Genomic DNA, 21,966 nt, shown 5'->3' with positions numbered 1-21,966 from the left:
TTGTTTTTCAGAGTCCATAGTCTCTCATGGTTCATCTGCCCCTCCAATTTCCCTCTACTCCCTTCTCTCCAACTCCCCATGACCTCTGTGTTATTTCAATGCTCCAAAAATGTGTCAGCGATTCTTAAATTAATATAAAATAATATTTCCCATTTTGATGAACACTGATTTTGTTGCTGAACTTCAAAGATAACTGGATAAATGTTATCTTTCTCCTTCTCCTTAGTCCTTAAACCCTCACTTGCTCTCCCCATTCCTTCTGGCCATAGGATACTGTTCAAAAAAGGGGATTTAAATGTTCCATGATGATCACACCAACTGATTCAGACACTATGTCATTTCTGTTTCTGACTATGAGTCTCATTTTTTCCTAATTTATCATCTAATGATCAGAGAAATGCCCTAATTTATTGCTGAGATTATTACATTTATTCTAAAACCCTGCAAGTACTTTGAAGTGACCCATATTATGGCTTCTTAGAGTAGAAGAGGACAGCTGGTATTCTGAGCCTGACCATGCAGCTCTGCATGGGAACACCATCACTGGTCACCCACTGCTACTATTCGAGACAGTTTCAAGGACTGTGTCAGTAGTTCACCTCCCCTTCCAATTTCCCCCAACTCCCTTCCCCTCTCTAACTCCCCTTGTCCTCCATGCTATTTGTCATGCTATTTGTTATGCTCCACAAATAAGTGAAACCATATGATAATTGACTCTCTCTGCTTGACTTATTTCACTCAGCATAATCTCTTCCAGTCCCGTCCATGTTGTTACAAAAGTTGGGTATTCATCCTTTCTGATGGAGCCATAATACTCCAGAGTGTATATGGACCACATCTTCCTTATCCATTCGTCTGTTGAAGGGCATCTTGGTTCTTTCCACAGTTTGATGACTGTGGCCATTGCTGCTATAAACATTGGGGTACAGATGGCCCTTCTTTTCACTACATCGGTATCTTTGGGGTAAATACCCAGTAGTGCAATGGCAGGGTCAAAGGGAAGCTCTATTTTTAATTTCTTGAGGAATCTCCACACTGTTCTCCAAAGTGGCTGCACCAACTTGCATTCCCACCAACAGTCTAAGAGGGTTCCACTTTCTCCACATCCTCTTTAACACACATTGTTTCTTGTCTTGCTAATTTTGGCCATTCTAACTGGTGTAAGGTGGTATCTCAATGTGATTTTAATTTGAATCTCCTTGGCTAGAGACGATGAACATTTTTTCATGTGTCTGATAGCCATTTGTATGTCTTCATTGGAGAAGTGTCTGTTCATATCTTCTGCACAATTTTTGATATGATTGTCTGTTTTTTGTGTGTTGAGTTTGAGGAGTTCTTTATAGATCCAGGATATCAACCTTTTGTCTGTACTGTCACTTGCAAATATCTTCTCCCATTCCGTGGGTTGCCTCTTTGTTTTCTTGACTTTTCCTTTGCTGTGCAGAAGCTTTTGATCTTGATGAAGTACCAAAAGTTCATCTTCGCTTTTGTTTCCTTTGCCTTTGGAGACATAACTTGAAAGAAGTTGCTGTGGCTGATGTCGAAGAGGTTATTGACTATGTTCTCCTCAAGGAGTCTGATGGATTCCTGTCTCACATTGAGGTATTTTATCCATTTTGAGTTTATCTTTGTGTACAGTGTAAGACAATGGTCCAGTTTCATTCCTCTGGATATAGCTGTCCAGTTTTCCCAGCACAATTTATTGAAGAGACTGTCTTTTTCCACTGTATATTTTTTTTTCCTGTTTTGTCAAAGATTACTTGCCCATAGAGTTGAGGGTCCATATCTGGGCTCTCTAGTCTGTTCCACTGGTCTATGTGTCTGTTTCTAAGCCAGTACCATGCTGTCAATGTGATCACTGCTTTGTAGTAAAGCTTGAAATCAGGTAACGTGATGCCCCCAGTTTTATTTTTGTTTTTCAACATTTCCTTAGCGATTCAGGGTCTCTTCTGATTCCATACAAATTTTTGGATTATTTGATCCAGCTCTTTGAAAAATACCGGTGGAATTTTGATCATAATGGCATAAAAGTATAGATTGCTCTAGGCAACATAGATATTTTAACAATGTTTATTCTTCTGATCCAAGAGCATGGAATGGTCTTCCATCTTTTTGTGTCTTCTTCAGTTTCTTTCATGAGTGTTCTGTAGTTCCTCAGGTACAGTTCCTTTACCTCTTTGGTTAGGTTTATTCCCAGGTATCTTATGGTTCTTGGTGCTATAGTAAATGGAATCGATTCTCTAATTTCCCATTTTGTGTTTTCATTGTTAGTGTATAAGAAAGCCACTGATTTCTGTACATTGACTTGTTATCCTGTCACATTGCTGAATTGTTGTATGAGTTCTAGTAGTTTGGGGGTGGAGTCTTTTGCGCTTTCCATATAAAGAATCATGTCATCTGAGAAGAGAGAGAGTTTGACTTCTTCCTTGCCAATTTGGATACCTTTTATTTCTCTTTGTTGTCTGATTGCTGTTGCTAGGACTTCTAATACTATGTTGAACAAGATTGGTGAGAGTGGGCATCTTTGTCGTGTTCCTGATCTCAATGGGAAGGCTGCAAGCATTTTCCCATTGAGGATGATATTTGCTGTGGGTCTTTCATAGATAGATTTTATGAAGTTCAGGAATGTTCCCTCTATCCCTATATTTTGAAGTGTTTTAATCAGGAATGGATGCTGGATTTTGTCAAATGCTTTTTCTGCATCAATTGAGAAGACCATGTGGTTCTTCTCCTCTTATTGATTTGTTCTATCACATTGATTGATTTGCGCATGTTGAACCATCCTTGTAGCCCATGGTTGGATCCCACCTAGTCATGGTGGATAATCTTTTTAATGTGCTATTGGATCCTGTTTGCTAGAATCTTGTTTAGAATCTTAGCATCCATATTCATCAGTGATATTGGTCTGAAATTCCCCTTTTTGGTAGGGTTTTTGCCTGGTTTGGGGATGAGGATACTGCTGGCTTCATAGAAAGATCTGGAAGCTTTCCTGCTGCTTCAATTTTTTGAAACAGCTTCAGGAAAATAGGTGTTATTTCTTCTTTGAACGTTTGGTAGAATTCCCCAGGGAATCCATCAGGTCCTGGGCTCTTGTTTTTTGGGAGGTTTTTGATCACTGCTTCAATCTCATTTCTAGATACCATTCTATTCAGGTTGTCCATTTCTTTCTGGTTCAGTTTTGGGAGTTTATAGTTTTCCAGGAATGCATCCATTTCATCTAGGTTGCTTAGCTTATTGGCATATACCTGTTGATAAAAACTTCTGATGATTGTTTCTATTTCCTTGGTGTTAGTTGAGATCTCGCTCTTTTCATTCATAATTTTATTAATTTGGGCTTTCTCTCTTATCTTTTGGATTAGTGTGCCAATGGTTTATTGATCTTATTGATTCTTTCAAAAAACTGACTTCTAGTTTCATTGATATGTTCTGCTGTATCTCTGGTTTCTACCTCATTGTCTCTCCTCTAATCTTGATTATTTCCCGTCTTATGTGTGGAGTTGGTTTGATTTGTTGTTGATTCTCCAGTTCCTTAAGGTGTAGAGACAGCTGGTGTATTCTGGATTTTTCAGTTTTTTTGAGGGAGGCTTGGATGGCTATGTATTTCCCCCTTAGGCCCGCCTTTGCTATATCCCATAGGTTTTGGACCGAAGTGTCTTCATGCTCACTGGTTTCCATGTATTGTTTCAATTCTTCTTTGATCTCCTGGTTGATGCAAGCATTCTTAAGCAAGGTGGTCTTTGGCTTCCAGGTGTTTGAGTTCCTTCCAAACTTTTCCTTGTGATTGAGCTCCAGTTTCAAAGCATTGTTGTCTGAGAATATGCAGGGAATAATCTCAGTCTTTCGGTATGGGTTGATTCCTGATTTGTGACCCAGTATGTGGTCTATTCTGGGGAAGGTTCCATGTGCACTTGAGAAGAATGAGTATTCTGTTGTTTTAGGGTGGAATATTCTGTATATATCTATGAGGTCCATCTGGTCCAATGTGTCATTCAATGCTCTTGTTTCTTTATTGATTGTCTGCTTCAATGATCTGTCTATTTCTGAGAGAGGTGTGTGAAGATCTCCTACTATTAATGCATTCATATCAATATGACTCTTTATCTTGATTAACAGCTTTCTTATATAATTGGCTGTTCCCATATTGGCGGCATAGATATTTACAATTTTTAGATCATCTTGGTGGATAGTCCCTTTAAGAATGATGTAGTGTCCTTCTGTATCTCTGACTACAGTCTTTAGTTTAAAATCTAATTTCTCTGATATGAGAACCACTACCCCGGCCTTCTTTTGAGGCCCATTGGCATGAAAGATGCTTCTCCATCCCTTTACTTTCAGTCTGGGTGTATCTTTAGGTTCAAAATGGGTCTCTTGTAGACAACATATCGATGGGTCCAGTTTTATCCAATCTGCAAACCTGTGTCAGTTTTTGGGCGCATTTAGGCCATTCACCATGAGAGTGATTTTTGATAGATACGTTTTTGTTGACATCGTGTTACCTTTGAAGTCTTTCTTTCTGTAGATTGTCTCTATATTTCTGTTCAGTTCTATTAGGATTTTTACTCTTTTATAGAACCTCCCTTAATATTTCCTGCAGTGTCGGCTTGGTGGTTACATAGTCTTTTAAGCCTTGCCCGTCTTGGAAACTCTTTATCTCTCCATCCATTTTGAATGTCAGTCTCACCAGATAAAGTATTCTTGGCTGCATATTTTTCTTATTTAGTGCCCTGAATATATCTTGCCAGCCCTTTCTGGCTTGCCAGGTCTATGTGGACAGGTCTGATGTTATTCTGATGGGCTTTCCTCTGTAAGTAAGGAGCCTCTTTGTCCTATCGGCTTTCAAGAGATTATATCTACAATTATGATTCCTCAATTTGACTATCAGGTGCCTTGATTTTTTTTTTTAATCTATAATCTTGGTTGGATATCGTTCAGCCTCTAGTACATGAACACTGGTTTCATTCGCAAGATTGGGAAAATTCTCATGAAGAACTTGTTCCACTATATCTTCTAGACTTCTTTCTTTCTCCTCCCCTTCAGGGATTCCAATAATTTTGACACTGGAACATTTCATGGCATCATTTATTTGCCTAATTCTGTTTTTGTGGCTTCTAAGCTGTTTGTTCCAGGCTTTCTCCTGATCCTTTCTATTTGTTTGTCCTCCAGATCACTAATTCTATCTTCTGTCTCAGTTACCCTAGCTTTGTGAGAATTTAGATTAAATTGGAACGCATTGAGAGCATTTTGAACCTCATCCCTGGTATCTTTCAGGTCTGCCCTAACATTGTGAACATCATTCCTGGTCGCTTTCAGTTCTGCCCTAATCAATTCCATTTGGTCATCCATAGCTTTCTCCAACCTTGCTATTGCCTGGGTAATTGTTAGCCTGAATTCTCTTTATGACATATTGTCTATGTTGATAGCTGTTATCTCTGTTGCAGAAGGTCCATCCTCTGTATTTTTCTTCTGTTGGGCATTCCTCCTCCTAGTCATTTTGGTGAGAGATGACTGAATGGATGTAGCTGGATGTATTATTGACTGTGGTGCAGTCAAGGTGCACCCTGGTATGCTTCTGAACAATCAGGGTTCCCCACACAAATGAGAGAAAAAAGAAAAGAAAAGGAAAAGAAAAAATAAAGAGAGAGAGAGAGACAGGAGAAAAAAGGAAGATAAAAGAGAAGGTTCAGCCCAAATGGGCCCCAAGGTAAGATTGATGAAGTATACAAACAAAAACAGACAAACAAAAGGATTGGTGGAGGTGCCTTCCCTCACATCACAGATGTTGCCTTTCAAGGCTTCAGCGCTGCTTCGGAAAGGTGTTGACGCTCCAACCCCAAAAGCTTTCCTCTGCAGCAGGTTCTCTGGTCTTTTTGGCCTTCCGTGGACTGATGACTCAGCCCGTTCTCAGCTGCTCGGAGTGGAGATCCTACCACCGCTGCTTGCACTGCCACCACCACTTGCACCACCGCCGCCGCTGCCAGTCTTCAGAGGAGACCATCTCCCTGCTCTATTTCTTTCTAAAAGGATTTAAATTATCATCTATTTCAAATATCACCAACATTTATTGTTCCCTGCCTTATTAATTTTAGCCATTCTGACTGATGTGTGGTGGTATCTCTTTGTGATCTTGATTTGTATTCCCCTAATGTCAAGTGATGTGGAGCATTTTTTCATATGTCTATTGGCCATTAGTAATTCTTCTTCAGAGAAATGTCTGCTCAGGTCTCCTACCCATTTCTTGACTGGATTATTTGTTTTTTTGTGTGTTGGGTTTGATAAATACTTTATAGATCTTGGATACCAGCCCTTTCTCTGTGTGTCCTTTGCAAATATCTTCTCCAGTTCTGCAGCTTAACTTTTACTTTTGTTGACTAGTTTCTGTTGACATCAAGGCAGTCTTTTAACCTTTTGAAGTACCAAGAGTTCTTTTTTGTTTCCCTTGCATTTTGAGAAGTTTCTAGCAAAAGCTTCTGTGGCTGAGATGGAAGGGGTTGCTGCCTATGTTCTCCTTTAGGATTTTGATGTACTCCTATCTTACAGTCTGGTCTTTCATCCATTTTGAATTTATGTGTGTGTATGGTGTAAGATAATGGTCCAATTTCATTCTTCTGTACATAGCTCTCCAATATTCCCAGCACCATTTATTGAAGAGACTGTCTATTTTTGCATTGGATATTATTTCCTGATTTTCCAAAAATTAGATGACCTTGGAGCTGAGGGTCCATTTCTGGGGTTTCTGCTCAGTTACATTGATTATGTGTTTGTTTTTGTGCCATCACCATGCTATCATGATAATTATAGCTCTGTAATAGAGATGTAAGCTTGATATTGTGATGCCAATGGTTTTGGTTTTCATTTTCAACATTTCTCTGGCAATCTGGGGTCTTATCTGGTTTCATACACATTTTAGGATTATTTCCTTCAGCTCTGTGAAAAATGTGGATGGTATTTAAGAAAGGATCGCATTGAATGTGTAGATGGCTCTGGGTAGCATAGGCATTTTAACAATTTTTATTCTTCTATTGCATGAGCAGTGAATGCTTTTCCATTTCTTGGGGTCTTCCTTAATTTCTTTCATGAGTGTTCTATAGTTTTCTGATATGGATCCTTTGCCTCTTTTGTTAGTTTTATTCATAGTTATATGGATTTGGGTGTAATTTTAAATTGGATCAACTCCTTAATTTCTCTTTATTATGTTTCGTTATTGATCTATAGAAATGAAACTGATTTTTGTGCATTGATTTTATATACTACAATATTGCTGAATTGCTGTATGAGCTCTATCAATTATTGGGTGGAGTCTTTTGGGTTTTCCACACTAAATATCATGTCTTATGTGAGGAGTGAGATTTTGACTACTTCTTTGCTGATATCAATGCCGTTTATGTTCTTTTTGTTCTCTGATTGGAGAGGCTAGAACTGGTAGTACTATTTTGAGCAATGATTGTGATAGTGGACATCCCCGCTATGTGCCTTACCTAGGGGATAAGCTCCAAGTTTCTCCCCCAATGAGACTGATATTCTCTGTGGGATTTTCATAGATGGCTTTTTGTGATATTGAGTTATTTTTTCTCTCTACTCCTACACTTTGGAGAGTTTTAGTCAAGGAAGGATATTATATTTTGTCAAATGTTTTTCTGCATCAATTGTGAAGATCATATGGTTCTTGTCCTTTCTTCTATTAATGTGATGTGTCACTGTCACATAGATTGATTTACAGATATTTAACAACCCCCATAGCCCTGAAGTAAATCCCCTTTGGTCATGATGCATGTTATTTTAGTGTACTGTTGGATCCTATTGACTAGCATCTTGGTGAGAATTCTGGCATCAGTGTACATTAGGGATATTAGTCTATAATTCTCTTCTTTATTAGAGTCTGGTTTTAGGATCCAGGTAATGTTGACCTCATAAAATGAGTTTGGAATTTTTTGTTCTATTTATTCTTCTTCTTTTCTTTTTTTTTTTAATCTTCAGAAGAATAGGTTAGTTCCTCTTCCTAGTTTTTGACATATAGTTGCTCATAATATGGTCATACAATTATTTGCTCATAATATAGTCATACAATTATTTCATGTTGGTTGTGATCTCTCCTCTTTCATTATTGATTTTGTTTTTGGGGTCCTTTTTCATTTCTCTTCGATAAGTCTGGTTAGGGGTTTATTCATCTTATTAATTCTTTCAAAGAATCAGCTTCTAGTTTCATTGATCTGTTCTAATATTCTTCTTCTCTAACCTTAATTATTTCTCTTCTTCTGCAGGATTTAGGATTTATTTGCTCTTCTTTCTCTAGCTCCTTTAGGTGTAAGTTTAGCTTCTGTATTTGAGACCTGTTTCTTGAGAAAGGCTTATATTGTTATAATTTTCCCTTATAGGTCCACCTTTTCTGCATCCCAAATATGTTGAAGAGCTATATTTTCACTTTCATGTGTTTCCATTATTTTAACCCCTTCTTTAATTTCCTGGTTGACCCATGTGTTCTTTATTAGGATGCTCTTTAGCTTCCATGTATTTGAGTTCTTTCCAAATTTCCTTTTGTGATTGGGTTCAGGTTTCAAAGCATTATGATCTGAAAATATGCAGGGGATGATCCCAATCTTTTGATATTGGTTGAGACCTAATCTGTGACCCAGGATGTGATCTATTCTGAAGAACGTTCCATGCGCATATGAGGAGAAAGTGTACTCTCTTGCTTTAGGATGCAATACTCTGAATACATCTGTGAAGTCCATTAGGTTCAGTGTGTTGTTCAAATCCCTCATTTCCGTATTGATCTTGTGCTTAGATGATATGTCCATTGTAGGGAAGGGGGTGTTAAAGTTGCCTATTATTGTATTATTGTCAATGTGTTTCTATAATTTTGTTTCTAATTGTCTTATATAATTGACTGATTTCATGTTAGGATGTAAATACTTACAATTGTTTGATCATCTTGATATATAGACTCTCTAATTATGATATAGTGTCTTTCTTCATCTCTTATTACAGACTTTGGTTTATTTATTTCTTTAAGATTTTATTTACACATTTGAGAGATAGAGGGAGAGAGAGATGCAGAGAGAGCACAAGCAAGGGGAGAGGCAGAGAGAGAGGGAGAAGGAGGCACCCCATTGAACAGAGAGTCTGACATGGGGCTCAATCCCACGACCCTGAGATCATGACTTGAGCCATAAGCAGACACTTAACCATTTGAGCCACCCAGCCATCCCACAGACTTTCATTTAAATTCTAATGTGTTTTATGTAATGACTGCCACCCCAGCTTTATTTTGATGTCCAGTAGCATGAAAATGTTTTTCATACCCTAATTATATATCTGGAGATGGTGTTAGTTCTTCTAAAAAACTCCACCCCAAAATGCCTAGAACTAATACAGGGATTCATTGAAGTGTCAGGATATCAAATTAATGCACACAAATCAGTTTCATTTCTATACACCAACAAGAAGACAGACAAAATAGGAATTAATGAATTGGTCACATTTACAATTGCACCCAAAACCATAAGATATATAGAAATCCATCTATCCAAAGAGGCAAAGAATATGTACTCGGAAAACTATAGAATACCTATGAAAGAAATTGAGGAAGACACAAAGAAATGGAAAAAAAAACACTCCATGTTCTTGGATTGGAAGACCAAACATTGTGAAAATATGCTACCAAGAGCATTGAATGCAATCCTTATTAAAATAACATCAACCATTTTTCAAAGAAATGGAACAAATAATCCTAAAATTTGTATGAACCATAAAAGACCCCAAATATCCAGAGGAATTTTGAAAATAAAAACCAAAGTTGGTGACATCACAAATAGAGACTTCAACCTCTAAAAACCTGTAGTTATCAAGACACTATGGTACTGGCAGAAAACCAGGCCCATAGAGCAAAACAGAAGAGAGAACTCAGAAATGGACCCTCAGCTCTACAGTCAACTCATCTTCAATAAAGCAGGAAATAATGTCCAATGGAAAAAAGTCTCTTCAACAAATGGTGTTGGGAAAACTGAACAGCTACATCCAGAAGAAAGAGATTGAACCATTTTATTACACCACACACAAAAAGAACCTCAAAATGGGTGAGAGACCTAAATGTGAGACAGAGATCCATCAAAATCCTTGAGGAGAACACAGACAGCAACCTCTTTGACCATAGTCACAGCAAATTCTTCCTAGAAATATCATCAAAGGCCAAAGAAGCAAGGACAAACATGAGCTATTGGGACTTCATCAAGATAAAAAGGTTGTGCGGGCACTTGGTTGGCTCAGTGGCTTGTGCCTCTGCCTTCAGCTCGGGTCGTGGTCTTGGGGTCCTGAGATCGAGTCCTGCATTGGGCTCTCTGCTCAGCGGGGAACCTGCTTCCCTCTCACTCTGCCTGCCTCTCTGCTTACTTGTGATCTCTCTCTGTCAGATTAAAAAAAATAAATAAATATATAAAAAGGAGATAAAAAAGGTTTGCAAAACAAGTGAAAGAGTCAAGAAAATCAAAAGACAACATACAGAATGGGAGAAGATATTTGCAAATGACATATCAGATAAAGGTCTAGTATCCAACATCCATAAAAAACTTATCAAACTCAATACCCAAAGAACAAATAATCCAACCAATAAATGGGGAGAAGACACAAAGAGATATTTCTGCATAGAAGACATCCATTTGGGGCAATAGATACATGAAAAAGTGCTCCACATCTCTCAGCATGAGGGAAATACAAAGCAAAACCACAATGAGATAACACCTCAACCAGAATGGCTAAAATTAAAGAGTTAGGAAATGACAGATGTTGGTGAGGATGTGGAGAAAGAGAAACCCTCCTACACTGTTGGTGGAAATGCAAGCTACTGCAGCCTCTCTGGAAAACAGTATGGTGGTTCCTCAAAAATGTTGAAAATAGAGCTACTCTATGACCTAAAAATTGCACTACTGGATATTTACTCTAAAGATACAAATGCAGTGATCAGAAGGAGCAAGTGCACCTCAGTGTTTATAGCAGCAATATTCACAGTAGCCAAAGTATGGAAGGAGCCCAAATGTCCATCAGTAGATGGATGGATAAAGAAGATGTGGTGTATATACAATGGGATATTATACAGCCATCGAAAAATAAATAATAATAAAGGGAGGAGGAGTCAAGATGGCGGAGAAGTGGCAGGCTGAGACTACTTCGGGTAGCGGGAGATCAGCTAAATAGCTTATCTAAAGATTGCAAACACCTACAAATCCAACGGGAGATTGAAGAGAAGAAGAACAGCAATTCTAGAAACAGAAAATCAACCACTATCTGAAAGGTAGGACTGGCGGAGAAGTGAATCCAAAGCGACGGGAAGATAGACCGCGGGGGGAGTGGCCGGCTCCCGGCAAGCGGCAGAGCAAGGGAGCACAAAATCAGGACTTTTAAAAGTCTGTTCCGCTGAGGGACATCGCTCCAGAGGCTTAACTGGGGTGAAGCCCAGGCAGGGTCAGCGCGACCTCAGGTCCCGAGGGTCGCAGAAGGATCGGGGGTGTCTGAGTGTCGCAGAGCTTACCGGTATTAGAACAGGGAAGCCGGCTACAGAGACAGAGCCGAGGAGTAAGCTCTCAACTCAGGGTTGCCTTGAACCAGTCGCAGGCTCCGTCAGCTGGGAGTGCGGCCGGAGGCAGGGTGACGGGAGTAATTGGGCGCTGTTCTCTGAGGGCGCACTGAGGAGTGGGGCCCCGGGCTCTCGCCTCCTCCGGGCCAGAGATCGGGAGGCCACCATCTTCATTCCCGTCTTCCAGAACTCTACGGAAAGCGCTCAGGGAACAAAAGCTCCCGAAAGGAAACCCAGCATACCCGAGCAGATTACTCAGCCCGGCCCAGGGTAAGGGCGGTGCAACTCCGCCTGGGGCAAAGACGCTTGAGATCACTACAACAGGCCACTGCCCCAGAAGATCAATGAGAAACCCAGCCAGGACAAAGTTCACGTACCAAGAAGTGCAGTTTCAATACCAAGGAGAGTGGCGGAATTCCAGAGGAGAAGAAAGCAAAGCACGGAACTCATGGCTTTCTCCCCATGATTCTTTAACCTTGCAGTTAATTTAATTTTTTTTTCTTCTTCAATTTTTTTTTCTCTTCTTCTGCTAAATTTTTTAACTTTTACCGTTTTCTTTTTTAACGGTTTTAAAATAGTTTATCTAATATATATATATATATTTTTTCCTTTTTATATTTTTTCTTTATTGGCTTTCTTTTTTTAATAGTTTCTTTTATTTAAATTTTATTATTTATAAACATATATTTTATTCCCAGGGGTACAGGTCTGTGAATCACCAGGTTCACACACTTCACAGCACTCACCATAGCACATACCATCCCCAGTGTGCATAATCCCACCCCCCTCCCAAACCCCTCCCCCCATCAACCCTCAGTTTGTTTTGTGAGATTAAGAGTCACTTATGGTTTGTCTCCCTCCCAATCCCATCTTGTTTCATTACTCTTCTCCTACCCCCTTAACCCCCATGTTGCATCTCCTCTCCCTCATATCAGGGAGATCATATGATAGCTGTCTTTCTCCGATTGACTTATTTCGCTAAGCATGATACCCTCGAGTTCCATCCACGTCGTCGCAAATGGCAAGATTTCATTTCTTTTGATGGCTGCATAGTATTCCATTGTGTATATATACCACATCTTCTTTATCCATTCGTCTGTTGATGGACATCTAGGTTCTTCCATAGTTTGGCTATTGTAGACATTGCTGCTATAAATATTCGGGCCCCTTTGGATCACTACGTTTGTATCTTTAGGGTAAACACCCAGCAGTGCAATTGCTGGGTCATAGGGTAGTTCTATTTTCAACATTTTGAGGAACCTCCATGCTGTTTTCCAGAGTGGTTGCACCAGCTTGCATTCCCACCAAAAGTGTAGGAGGGTTCCCCTTTCTCCGCATCCTCGCCAGCATCTGTCATTTCCTGACTTGTTAATTTTAGCCATTCTGACTGGTGTGAAGTGATATCTCATTGTGGTTTTGATTTGTATTTCCCTGATGCCGGGTGATATGGAGCACTTTTTCATGTGTCTGTTGGCCATCTGGATTTCTTCTTTGCAGAAATGTCCGTTCAAGTCCTCTGCCCATTTCTTGATTGGATCATTTGTTCTTTGAGTGTTGAGTTTGCTAAGTTCTTTATAGATTTTGGACACTAGCCCTTTATCTGATATGTCATTTTCAAATATCTTCTCCCATTCTGTCAGTTGTCTTTTGGTTTTGTTCACTGTTTCCTTTGCTGTGCAAAAGCTTTTGATCTTGATAAAATCCCAATAGTTCATTTTTGCCCTTGCTTCCCTTGCCTTTGGCGAAGTTCCTAGGAAGATGTTGCTGCGGCTGAGGTCGAAGAGGTTGCTGCCTGTGTTCTCCTCAAGGATTTGGATGGATTCCTTTCTCACATTGAGATCCTTCATCTATTTTGAGTCTATTTTTGTGTGTGGTGTAAGGAAATGATCCAATTTCATTTTTCTGCATGTGGCTGTCCAATGTTCCCAACACCATTTATTGAAGAGGCTCTCTTTTTTCCATTGGACATTCTTTCCTGCTTTGTCAAAGATGAGTTGACCATAGAGTTGAGGTTCTATTTCTGGGCTCTCTATTCTGTTCCATTGATCTATGTGCCTGTTTTTGTTCCAGTACCATGCTGTCTTGATGATGACAGCTTTGTAATAGAGCTTGAAGTACGGAATTTTGATGCCACCAACTTTGGCTTTCTTTTTCAGTATGCCTTTGGCTATTTGAGGTCTTTTCTGGTTCCATATAAATTTTAGGATTATTTGTTCCATTTCTTTGAAAAAAAAAATGGATGGTACTTTGATAGGAATTGCATTAAATGTGTAGATTGCTTTAGGTAGCATAGACATTTTCACAATATTTATTCTTCCAATCCAGGAGCATGGAACATTTTTCCATTTCTTTGTGTCTTCCTCAATTTCTTTCATGAGTACTTTATAGTTTTCTGTGTATAGATTCTTAGTCTCTTTGGGTAGGTTTATTCCTAGGTATCTTATAGTTTTGGGTGCAATTGTAAATGGGATGGACTCCTTAATTTCTCTTTCTTCTGTCTTCTTGTTGGTGTAGAGAAATGCAACTGATTTCTGTGCATTGCGTTTATATCCGGACACTTTACTGAATTCCTGTACAAGTTCTAGCAGTTTTGGAGTGGAGTCTTTTGGGTTTTCCACATAGAGTATCATATCATCTGCGAAGAGTGATAGTTTGACTTCTTCTTTGCCGATTTGGATGCCTTTAATTTCCTTTTGTTGTCTGATTGCTGAGGCTAGGACTTCTAGTACTATGTTGAATAGCAGTGGTGATAACGGACATCCCTGCCGTGTTCCTGACCTTAACGGAAAAGCTTTCAGGTTTTCTCCATTGAGAATGATATTTGCGGTGGGTTTTTCATAGATGGCTTTGATAATATTGAGGTATGGACCCTCTACCCCCACACTTTGAAGAGTTTTGATCAGGAAGGGATGCTGTACTTTGTCAAATGCTTTTTCAGCATCTATGGAGAGTATCATATGGTTCTTGTTCTTTCTTTTATTAATGTGTTGTATCACATTTATTGATTTGCAGATGTTGAACCAACCTTGCAGCCCTGGAATAAATCCCACTTGGTCGTGGTGAATAACCCTTTTAATGTACTGTTTAATGCTATTGGCTAGTATTTTGGCGAGAATTTTTGCATCTGTGTTCATCAAGGATATTGGTCTGTAGTTCTCTTTTTTGTTGGGATCCTTGTCTGGTTTTGGGATCAAGGTGATGCTGGCCTCATAAAATGAGTTTGGAAGTTTTCCTTCTATTTCTATTTTTTGGAACAGTTTCAGGAGAATAGGAATTAGTTCTTCTTTAAATGTTTGGTAGAATTCCCCCAGGAAGCCATCTGGCGCTGGGCTTTTGTTTGTTTGGAGATTTTTGATGACTGTTTCAATCTCCTTACTGGTTATGGGTCTGTTCAGGCTTTCTATTTCTTCCTGGTTCAGTTGTGGTAGTTTATATGTCTCTAGGAATGCATCCATTTCTTCCAGATTGTCAAAGTTGTTGGCGTAGAGTTGCTCATAGTATGTTCTTATAATTGTCTGTATTTCTTTGGTGTTCGTTGTGATCTCTCCTCTTTCATACATGATTTTATTGATTTGGGTCCTTTCTTTTTTTCGTTTTGATAAGTCTGGCCAGGGGTTTATCAATCTTATTAATTCTTTCAAAGAACCAGCTCCTAGTTTTGTTGATTTGTTCTCTTGTTTTTTTGGTTTCTATTTCATTGATTTCTGCTCTGATCTTTATGATTTCTCTTCTCCTGCTGGGTTTAGGGTTTCTTTCTTGTTCTTTCTCCAGCTCCTTTAGGTGTAGGGTTAGGTTGTGTACCTGAGACCTTTCTTGTTTCTTGAGAAAGGCTTGTACCGCTATATATTTTCCTCTCAGGACTGCCTTTGTTGTGTCCCACAGATTCTGAACCGTTGTTTTTCCATTATCATTTGTTTCCAGGAATTTTTTCAATTCTTCTTTAATTTCCTGGTTGACCCATTCATTCTTTAGAAGGATGCTGTTTAGTCTACATGTATTTGGGTTCTTTCCAAATTTCCTCTTGTGATTGAGTTCTAGCTGCAGAGCATTGTGGTCTGAATATATGCAGGGAATGATCCCAATCTTTTGATACCAGATGAGACTTGATTTAGGACCAAGAATGTGATCTATTCTGGAGAATGTTCCATGTGCACTAGAGAAGAATGTGTATTCTGTTGCTTTGGGATGAAATGTTCTGAATATATCTGTGATGTCCATCGGGTCCAGTGTGTCATATAAGGCCTTTATTTTCTTGTTGATCTTTTGATTGGATGATCTGTCCATTTCAGTAAGGGGAGTGTTAAAGTCCCCTATTATTATTGTATTATTGTCGATGTGTTTCTTTGATTTTGTTATTAATTGGTTTATATAGTTGGCTGCTCCCTTGTTAGGGGCATAGATATTTAAAATTGTTAGATCTTCTTGTTGGACAGTTCCTTTGAGTATGATAGAGTGTCCTTCCTCATCTCTTATTATAGTCTTTGGCTTAAAATCTAATTGATCTGATCTAAGGATTGCCACTCCTGCTTTCTTCTGATGTCCATTAGCATGGTAAATTCTTTCCCACCCCCTCATTTTAAACCTGGAGGTGTCTTCGGGTTTAAGATGAGTTTCTTGTAGGCAACATATAGATGGTTTTTGTTTTTTTATCCATTCTGATACCCTGTGTCTTTTGATTGGGGCATTTAGTCCATTAACATCAGGGTAAGTATTGAGAGATATGAATTTAGTGCCATTGTATTGCCTGTAAGGTGACTGTTATTGTATATTGTCTCTGTTTCTTTCTGATCTACTTCTTTTAGGGTCTCTCTTTGCTTAGATGACCCCTTTCAATATTTCCTGTAGAGCTGGTTTGGTATTTGCAAATTCTTTCAGTTTTTGTTTGTCCTGGAAGCTTTTAATCTCTCCTTCTATTTTCAATGATAGCCTAGCTGGATATAGTATTCTTGGCTGCATGTTTTTCTCATTTAGTACTCCAAATATATCATGCCAGCTCTTTCTGTCCTGCCAGGTCTCTGTGGATAAGTCTGCTGCCAATCTAATATTTTTACCATTGTACATTACAGACTTCTTTTCCCTAGCTGCTTTCAGGATCTTCTCTTTGTCATTAAGACTTGTCAATTTTACTATTAGGTGATGGGGTGTGGACCTATTCTTATTGGTCTTGAGGGGGTTTCTCTGAACCTCCTGAATTTTGATGCTTGTTCCCTTTGCCATATTGGGGAAATTCTCTCCAATAATTCTCTCCAATATACCTTCTGCTCCCCTCTCTGTTTCCTCTTCTTCTGGAATCCCAATTATTCTAATGTTGTTTCGTCTTATGGTGTCACTTACCTCTCAAATTCTCCCATCGTCGTCCAGTAGCTGTTTGTCCCTCTTTTGCTCAGCTTCTTTATTCTCTGTCATTTGGTCTTCTATATCGCTAATTCTTTCTTCTACCTCATTTATCCTAGCAGTGAGAGCCTCTATTTTTGATGGCACCTCATTAATAGCTTTTTTGATTTCAACTTGGTTAGATTTCAGTTCTTTTATTTCTGCAGAAAGGGCTTTTATATCTCCCGAGAGGGTTACTCTAATATCTTACATGCCTTTTTCATGCCCGGCTAGAACCTTGAGAATCATCATCCTTTTTTTTTTTTTTTTTTACAGCTCAAACGCCTCACATTTATTACCAAACCAACCGACTGGTGCAGAGCTATAGTAACAGAAAAATCTTTTGCTGATAAGTGGTATCTATTGGCCAGGCAGAAAGGTGTTTACAGGATGATGGAATAGAACACATGATCTTCAAGTAGCTTAATTAAATACGTGGTGCCCATTAGGTGTGACATCGCGTGATGTGGGACGCCTTAGAGACCCATCTTGGTTCTCCTCCAGTGCCTCCTCTTGGAGTTGTACCTGATTTTATTACCAGTTTTCATCCGAATCCACTGGGGAATGGGACGATTCTGCTTTTGTTTCTTGGCCAGGAATCGCTTGATTCTGAAAGTCTTGTGAGAAGACATGGTCAATTAACAGCGAGCGGCACACAACAGGATGGCGGCAAAAAGGAGAAAGAAAACGAGAATCGTCATTCTTAACTCTATATCTGACATATTACCAATGTCTGTATTGATTAGGTCCCTAGCCTTTGGTACTGCCTCTTGTTCATTTTTTTGTGGTGAATTTTTCCGCCTTGTCATTTTTCTAGATAAGAGTATATGTAGGAGCAAGTAAAATACTAAAGGGGTGGCAACAACCCCAGGAAAATATGCTTTAGCCAAATCAGAGGAGATCCCAAATCGTAAGGGGGGAGAAAGGGGATAAAAAGAGGTTCAGAAAGAAAGAAAAAAGAAATTAAAAAAAGAAAACCAATAAAGAAAAAGTATAAAAAGGAAAAAAAAATATATAGATAGATAGATAGATAAACTAGTTAAAAATGTTAAAAAAGAAAAGAGTAAAAGTTAAAAAAAATTAGCAGAAGAAGAAAAAAAAATTGAAATAGAAAAAAAAATTAAATTAACTGCAAGGCTAAAGAATCATGGGGAGAAAGCCTTGAGTTCCGTGCTTTGCTTTCTCCTCCTCTGGAATTCTGATGCTCTCCTTGGTATTGAAACTACACTTCTTTTTAGGTGAACTTAGTCCTGGCTGGGGTACTTGCTGATCTTCTGGGGGAGGGGCCTGTTGTATTGATTCTCAAGCGTCTTTGCCCTAGGCAGAGTTGTACCGCTCTTAGCCGGGGCCAGGCTGAGTAATCCGCTCGGGTTTGCTGGGTTTGCTTTCAGGAGCTTTTGTTCCCTGAGCGCTTTCTGTAGAGTTCCGGAGGGCGGGAATGAAGATGGCGGCCTCCCAGTCTCCGGCCAGGAGGAGCCAAGAGCCCGGGGCCCCACTCCTCTGTGCGCCCCCAGAGAACAGCACCCAATGACTCCCGCCACCCCGGCCTCCGGCCACGCTCCGAGCTGACCGAGCCTGCGTCCGGTTCAAGGTAACCATGAGCTCAGAGTCACTCCTCGGCTCTGTCTCTGTAGCCAGCTTCCCCATTGTAATATCTGTGAGCTCTGCAACACTCAGGCACCCCGATCCTTCTGTGTCCATGCGGGACCTGAGGCCATGCTGACCCCGTGCGGGCTTCACCCCAGTTAAGACTCTGAAGCAATGTCCCTCCGCAGAACAGACTTTTAAAAGTCCCAATTTTGTGCTCCATTGCTCCGCTGCTTGCTGGGAGCCAGCCCCTCCCCCCGCGGTCTATCTTCACGTCGCTTTGGATTCACTTCTCCGCCAGTCCTACCTTTCAGAAAGTGGTTGATTTTCTGTTTCTAGAGTTGCTGTTCTTTTTCTCTTTGATCTCCCGTTGGATTTATAGGTCTTTGTAATCTTTAGATAAGCTATCTAGCTAATCTCCCGCTACCTGAAGTAGTCTCAGCCTGCTACTTCTCCGCCATCTTGACTCCTCCCTTTTTTTTTTTTTTCTTTCTGAACCCGTTTTTATCCCCTTTCTCCCCCCTCACGATTTGGGATCTCTTCTGATTTGGCTAAAGCATATTTTCCTGGGGTTGTTGCCACCCTTTTAGTATTTTACTTGCTCCTTCATATACTCTTATCTGGACAAAATGAAAGGCGGAATAATTCACAACAAAAAAAAGAACAAGAAGCAGTACCAAAGGCTAGGGACCTAATCAATACAGAAATTGGTAATATGTCAGATATAGAGTTAAGAATGACGATTCTCAAGGTTCTAGCCGGGCATGAAAAAGGCATGGAAGATATTAGAGAAACCCTCTTGGGAGATATAAAAGCCCTTTCTGGAGAAATAAAAGAACTAAAATCTAACCAAGTTGAAATGAAAAAAAGCTATTAATGAGGTGCAATCAAAAATGGAGGCTCTCACTGCTAGGATAAATGAGGCAGAAGAAAGAATTAGCGATATAGAAGACCAAATGACAGAGAATAAAGAAGCTGAGCAAAAGAGGGACAAACAGCTACTGGACCACGAGGGGAGAATTTGAGAGATAAGTGACACCATAAGACGAAACAACATTAGAAGAATTGGGATTCCAGAAGAAGAGGAAACAGAGAGGGGAGTAGAAGGTATTTTGGAGAGAATTATCAGAGAGAATTTCCCCAATATGGCAAAGGGAACAAGCATCAAAATCCAGAAGGTTCAGAGAAACCCCCTCAAGATCAATAAGAATAGGTCCACACCCCATCACCTAATAGTAAAATTTACAAGTCTTAGTGACAAAGAGAAGATCCTGAAAGGAGCCCGGGAAAAGAAGTCTGTAACGTACAATGGTAAAAATATTAGATTGGCAGCAGACTTATCCACAGAGACCTGGCAGGCCAGAAAGAGCTGGCATGATATATTCGGAGTACTAAACGAGAAAAAACATGCAGCCAAGAATAATATATCCAGCTAGGCTATCATTGAAAATAGAAGGAGAGGGGCGCCTGGTCGCTCAGTGGGTTAAGCCGCTGACTTCGGCTCAGGTCATGATCTCAGGGTCCTGGGATTGAGCGCGGCATCGGGCTCTCTGCTCAGCAGGGACCCTGCTTCCCCCTCTCTCTCTGCCTGCCTCTCTGCCTGCTAGTGATCTCACTCTGTGTCAAATAAATTAATAAAATATTTAAAAGAAAAAAAAGCAAAGAAAATAGAAGGAGAGATTAAAAGCTTCCAGGACAAACAAAAACTGAAAGAATTTGCAAATACCAAACCAGCTCTACAGGAAATATTGAAAGGGGTCCTCTAAACAAAGAGAGACCCTAAAAGTAGTAGATCAGAAAGAAACAGGGACAATATACAATAACAGTCACCTTACAGGCAATACAATGGCACTAAATTCATATCTCTCAATACTTACCCTGATGTTAATGGGCTAAATGATCCAATCAAAAAACACAGGGTATCAGAATGGATAAAAAAACAAAACCCATCTATATGTTGCCTACAAGAAACTCATTTTAAACCCGAAGACACCTCCAGGTTTAAAGTGAGGGGGTGGGAAAGAATTTAACATGAGAATGGATATCAGATGAAAGCAGGAGTGGCAATCCTTACATCAGATCAATTATATTTTAAGCGAAAGACTATAATAAGAGATGAGGAAGGACCTCTATCATACTCAAAGGACCTGTCCAACAAGAAGATCTAACAATTTTAAATATCTATGCCCCTAACGTGGGAGCAGCCAACTATAAACCAATTAATAACAAAATCAAGAAACATATCAACAATAATACAATAATAGTAGGGGATTTTAACACTCCCCTCACTGAAATGGACAGATCATCCAATCAAAAGATCAACAAGAAAATAAAGGCCTTATATGACACACTGGACCCGATGGACATCACAGATATATTCAGAACATTTCATCCCAAAGCAACAGAATACACATTCTTCTCTAGTGCACATGGAACATTCTCCAGAATAGATCACATTCTTGGTCCTAAATCAAGTCTCATCTGGTATCAAAAGATTGGGATCATTCCCTGCATATATTCAGACCACAATGCTCTGAAGCTAGAACTCAATCACAAGAGGAAATTTGGAAAGAACCCAAATACATGGAGACTAAACAGCATCCTTCTAAAGAATGAATGGGTCAACCAGGAAATTAAAAAGAATTGAAAAAATTCATGGAAACAAATGATAATGAAAACACAATGGTTCAGAATCTGTGGGACACAACAAAGGCAGTCCTGAGAGGAAAATATATAGCGGTACAAGCCTTTCTCAAGAAACAAGAAAGGTCTCAGGTACAGAACCTTACCCTACACCTAAAGGAGCTGGAGAAAGAACAAGAAAGAAACCCTAAACCCAGCAGGAGAAGAGAAATCATAAAGATCAGAGCAGAAATCAATGAAATAGAAACCAAAAAAACAAGAGAACAAATCAACAAAACTAGGAGCTGGTTCTTTGAAAGAATTAATAAGATTGATAAACCCCTGGCCAGACTTATCAAAACGAAAAAAAGAAAGGACCCAAATCAATAAAATCATGTATGAAAGAGGAGAGATCACAACGAACACCAAAGAAATACAGACAATTATAAGAACATACTATGAGCAACTCTACGCCAACAACTTTGACAATCTGGAAGAAATGGATGCATTCCTAGAGACATATAAACTACCACAACTGAACCAGGAAGAAATAGAAAGCCTGAACAGACCCATAACCAGTAAGGAGATTGAAACAGTCATCAAAAATCTCCAAACAAACAAAAGCCCAGCGCCAGATGGCTTCCTGGGGGAATTCTACCAAACATTTAAAGAAGAACTAATTCCTATTCTCCTGAAACTGTTCCAAAAAATAGAAATAGAAGGAAAACTTCCAAACTCATTTTATGAGGCCAGCATAACCTTGATCCCAAAACCAGACAAGGATCCCAACAAAAGAGAACTACATACCAATATCCTTG

At 39.5% G+C, this 21,966-nt stretch overlaps 1 protein-coding gene across 1 annotated transcript; it reads right to left on the bottom strand.

Moving 5' to 3' along the window:
* Nucleotides 1-17,203: 17,203 nt before the first annotated feature.
* LOC125081655 (60S ribosomal protein L39-like) lies at nucleotides 17,204-17,630 on the bottom strand. The gene has a single exon (XM_047696297.1). The coding sequence runs from the start codon at nucleotides 17,569-17,571 to the stop codon at nucleotides 17,416-17,418; it is 156 nt and encodes a 51-aa protein (XP_047552253.1). The 5' UTR covers nucleotides 17,572-17,630; the 3' UTR covers nucleotides 17,204-17,415.
* Between the last annotated feature and the right edge of the window lie 4,336 nt (nucleotides 17,631-21,966).

This window comes from Lutra lutra, chromosome 12 (genome assembly GCF_902655055.1).
Source record: "Lutra lutra chromosome 12, mLutLut1.2, whole genome shotgun sequence".
In the NCBI taxonomy this organism is placed as follows: domain Eukaryota; kingdom Metazoa; phylum Chordata; class Mammalia; order Carnivora; family Mustelidae; genus Lutra; species Lutra lutra.
The sequence above is the reverse complement of the archived record's forward strand: the minus strand, read 5'-3'. Positions and strand labels throughout refer to the sequence as shown.

Excerpts from the sequence above, each read along its gene's own strand:
- LOC125081655 (XM_047696297.1), bottom strand. The coding sequence starts at position 17,571 with ATGTCTTCTCACAAGACTTTCAGAATCAAGCGATTCCTGGCCAAGAAA.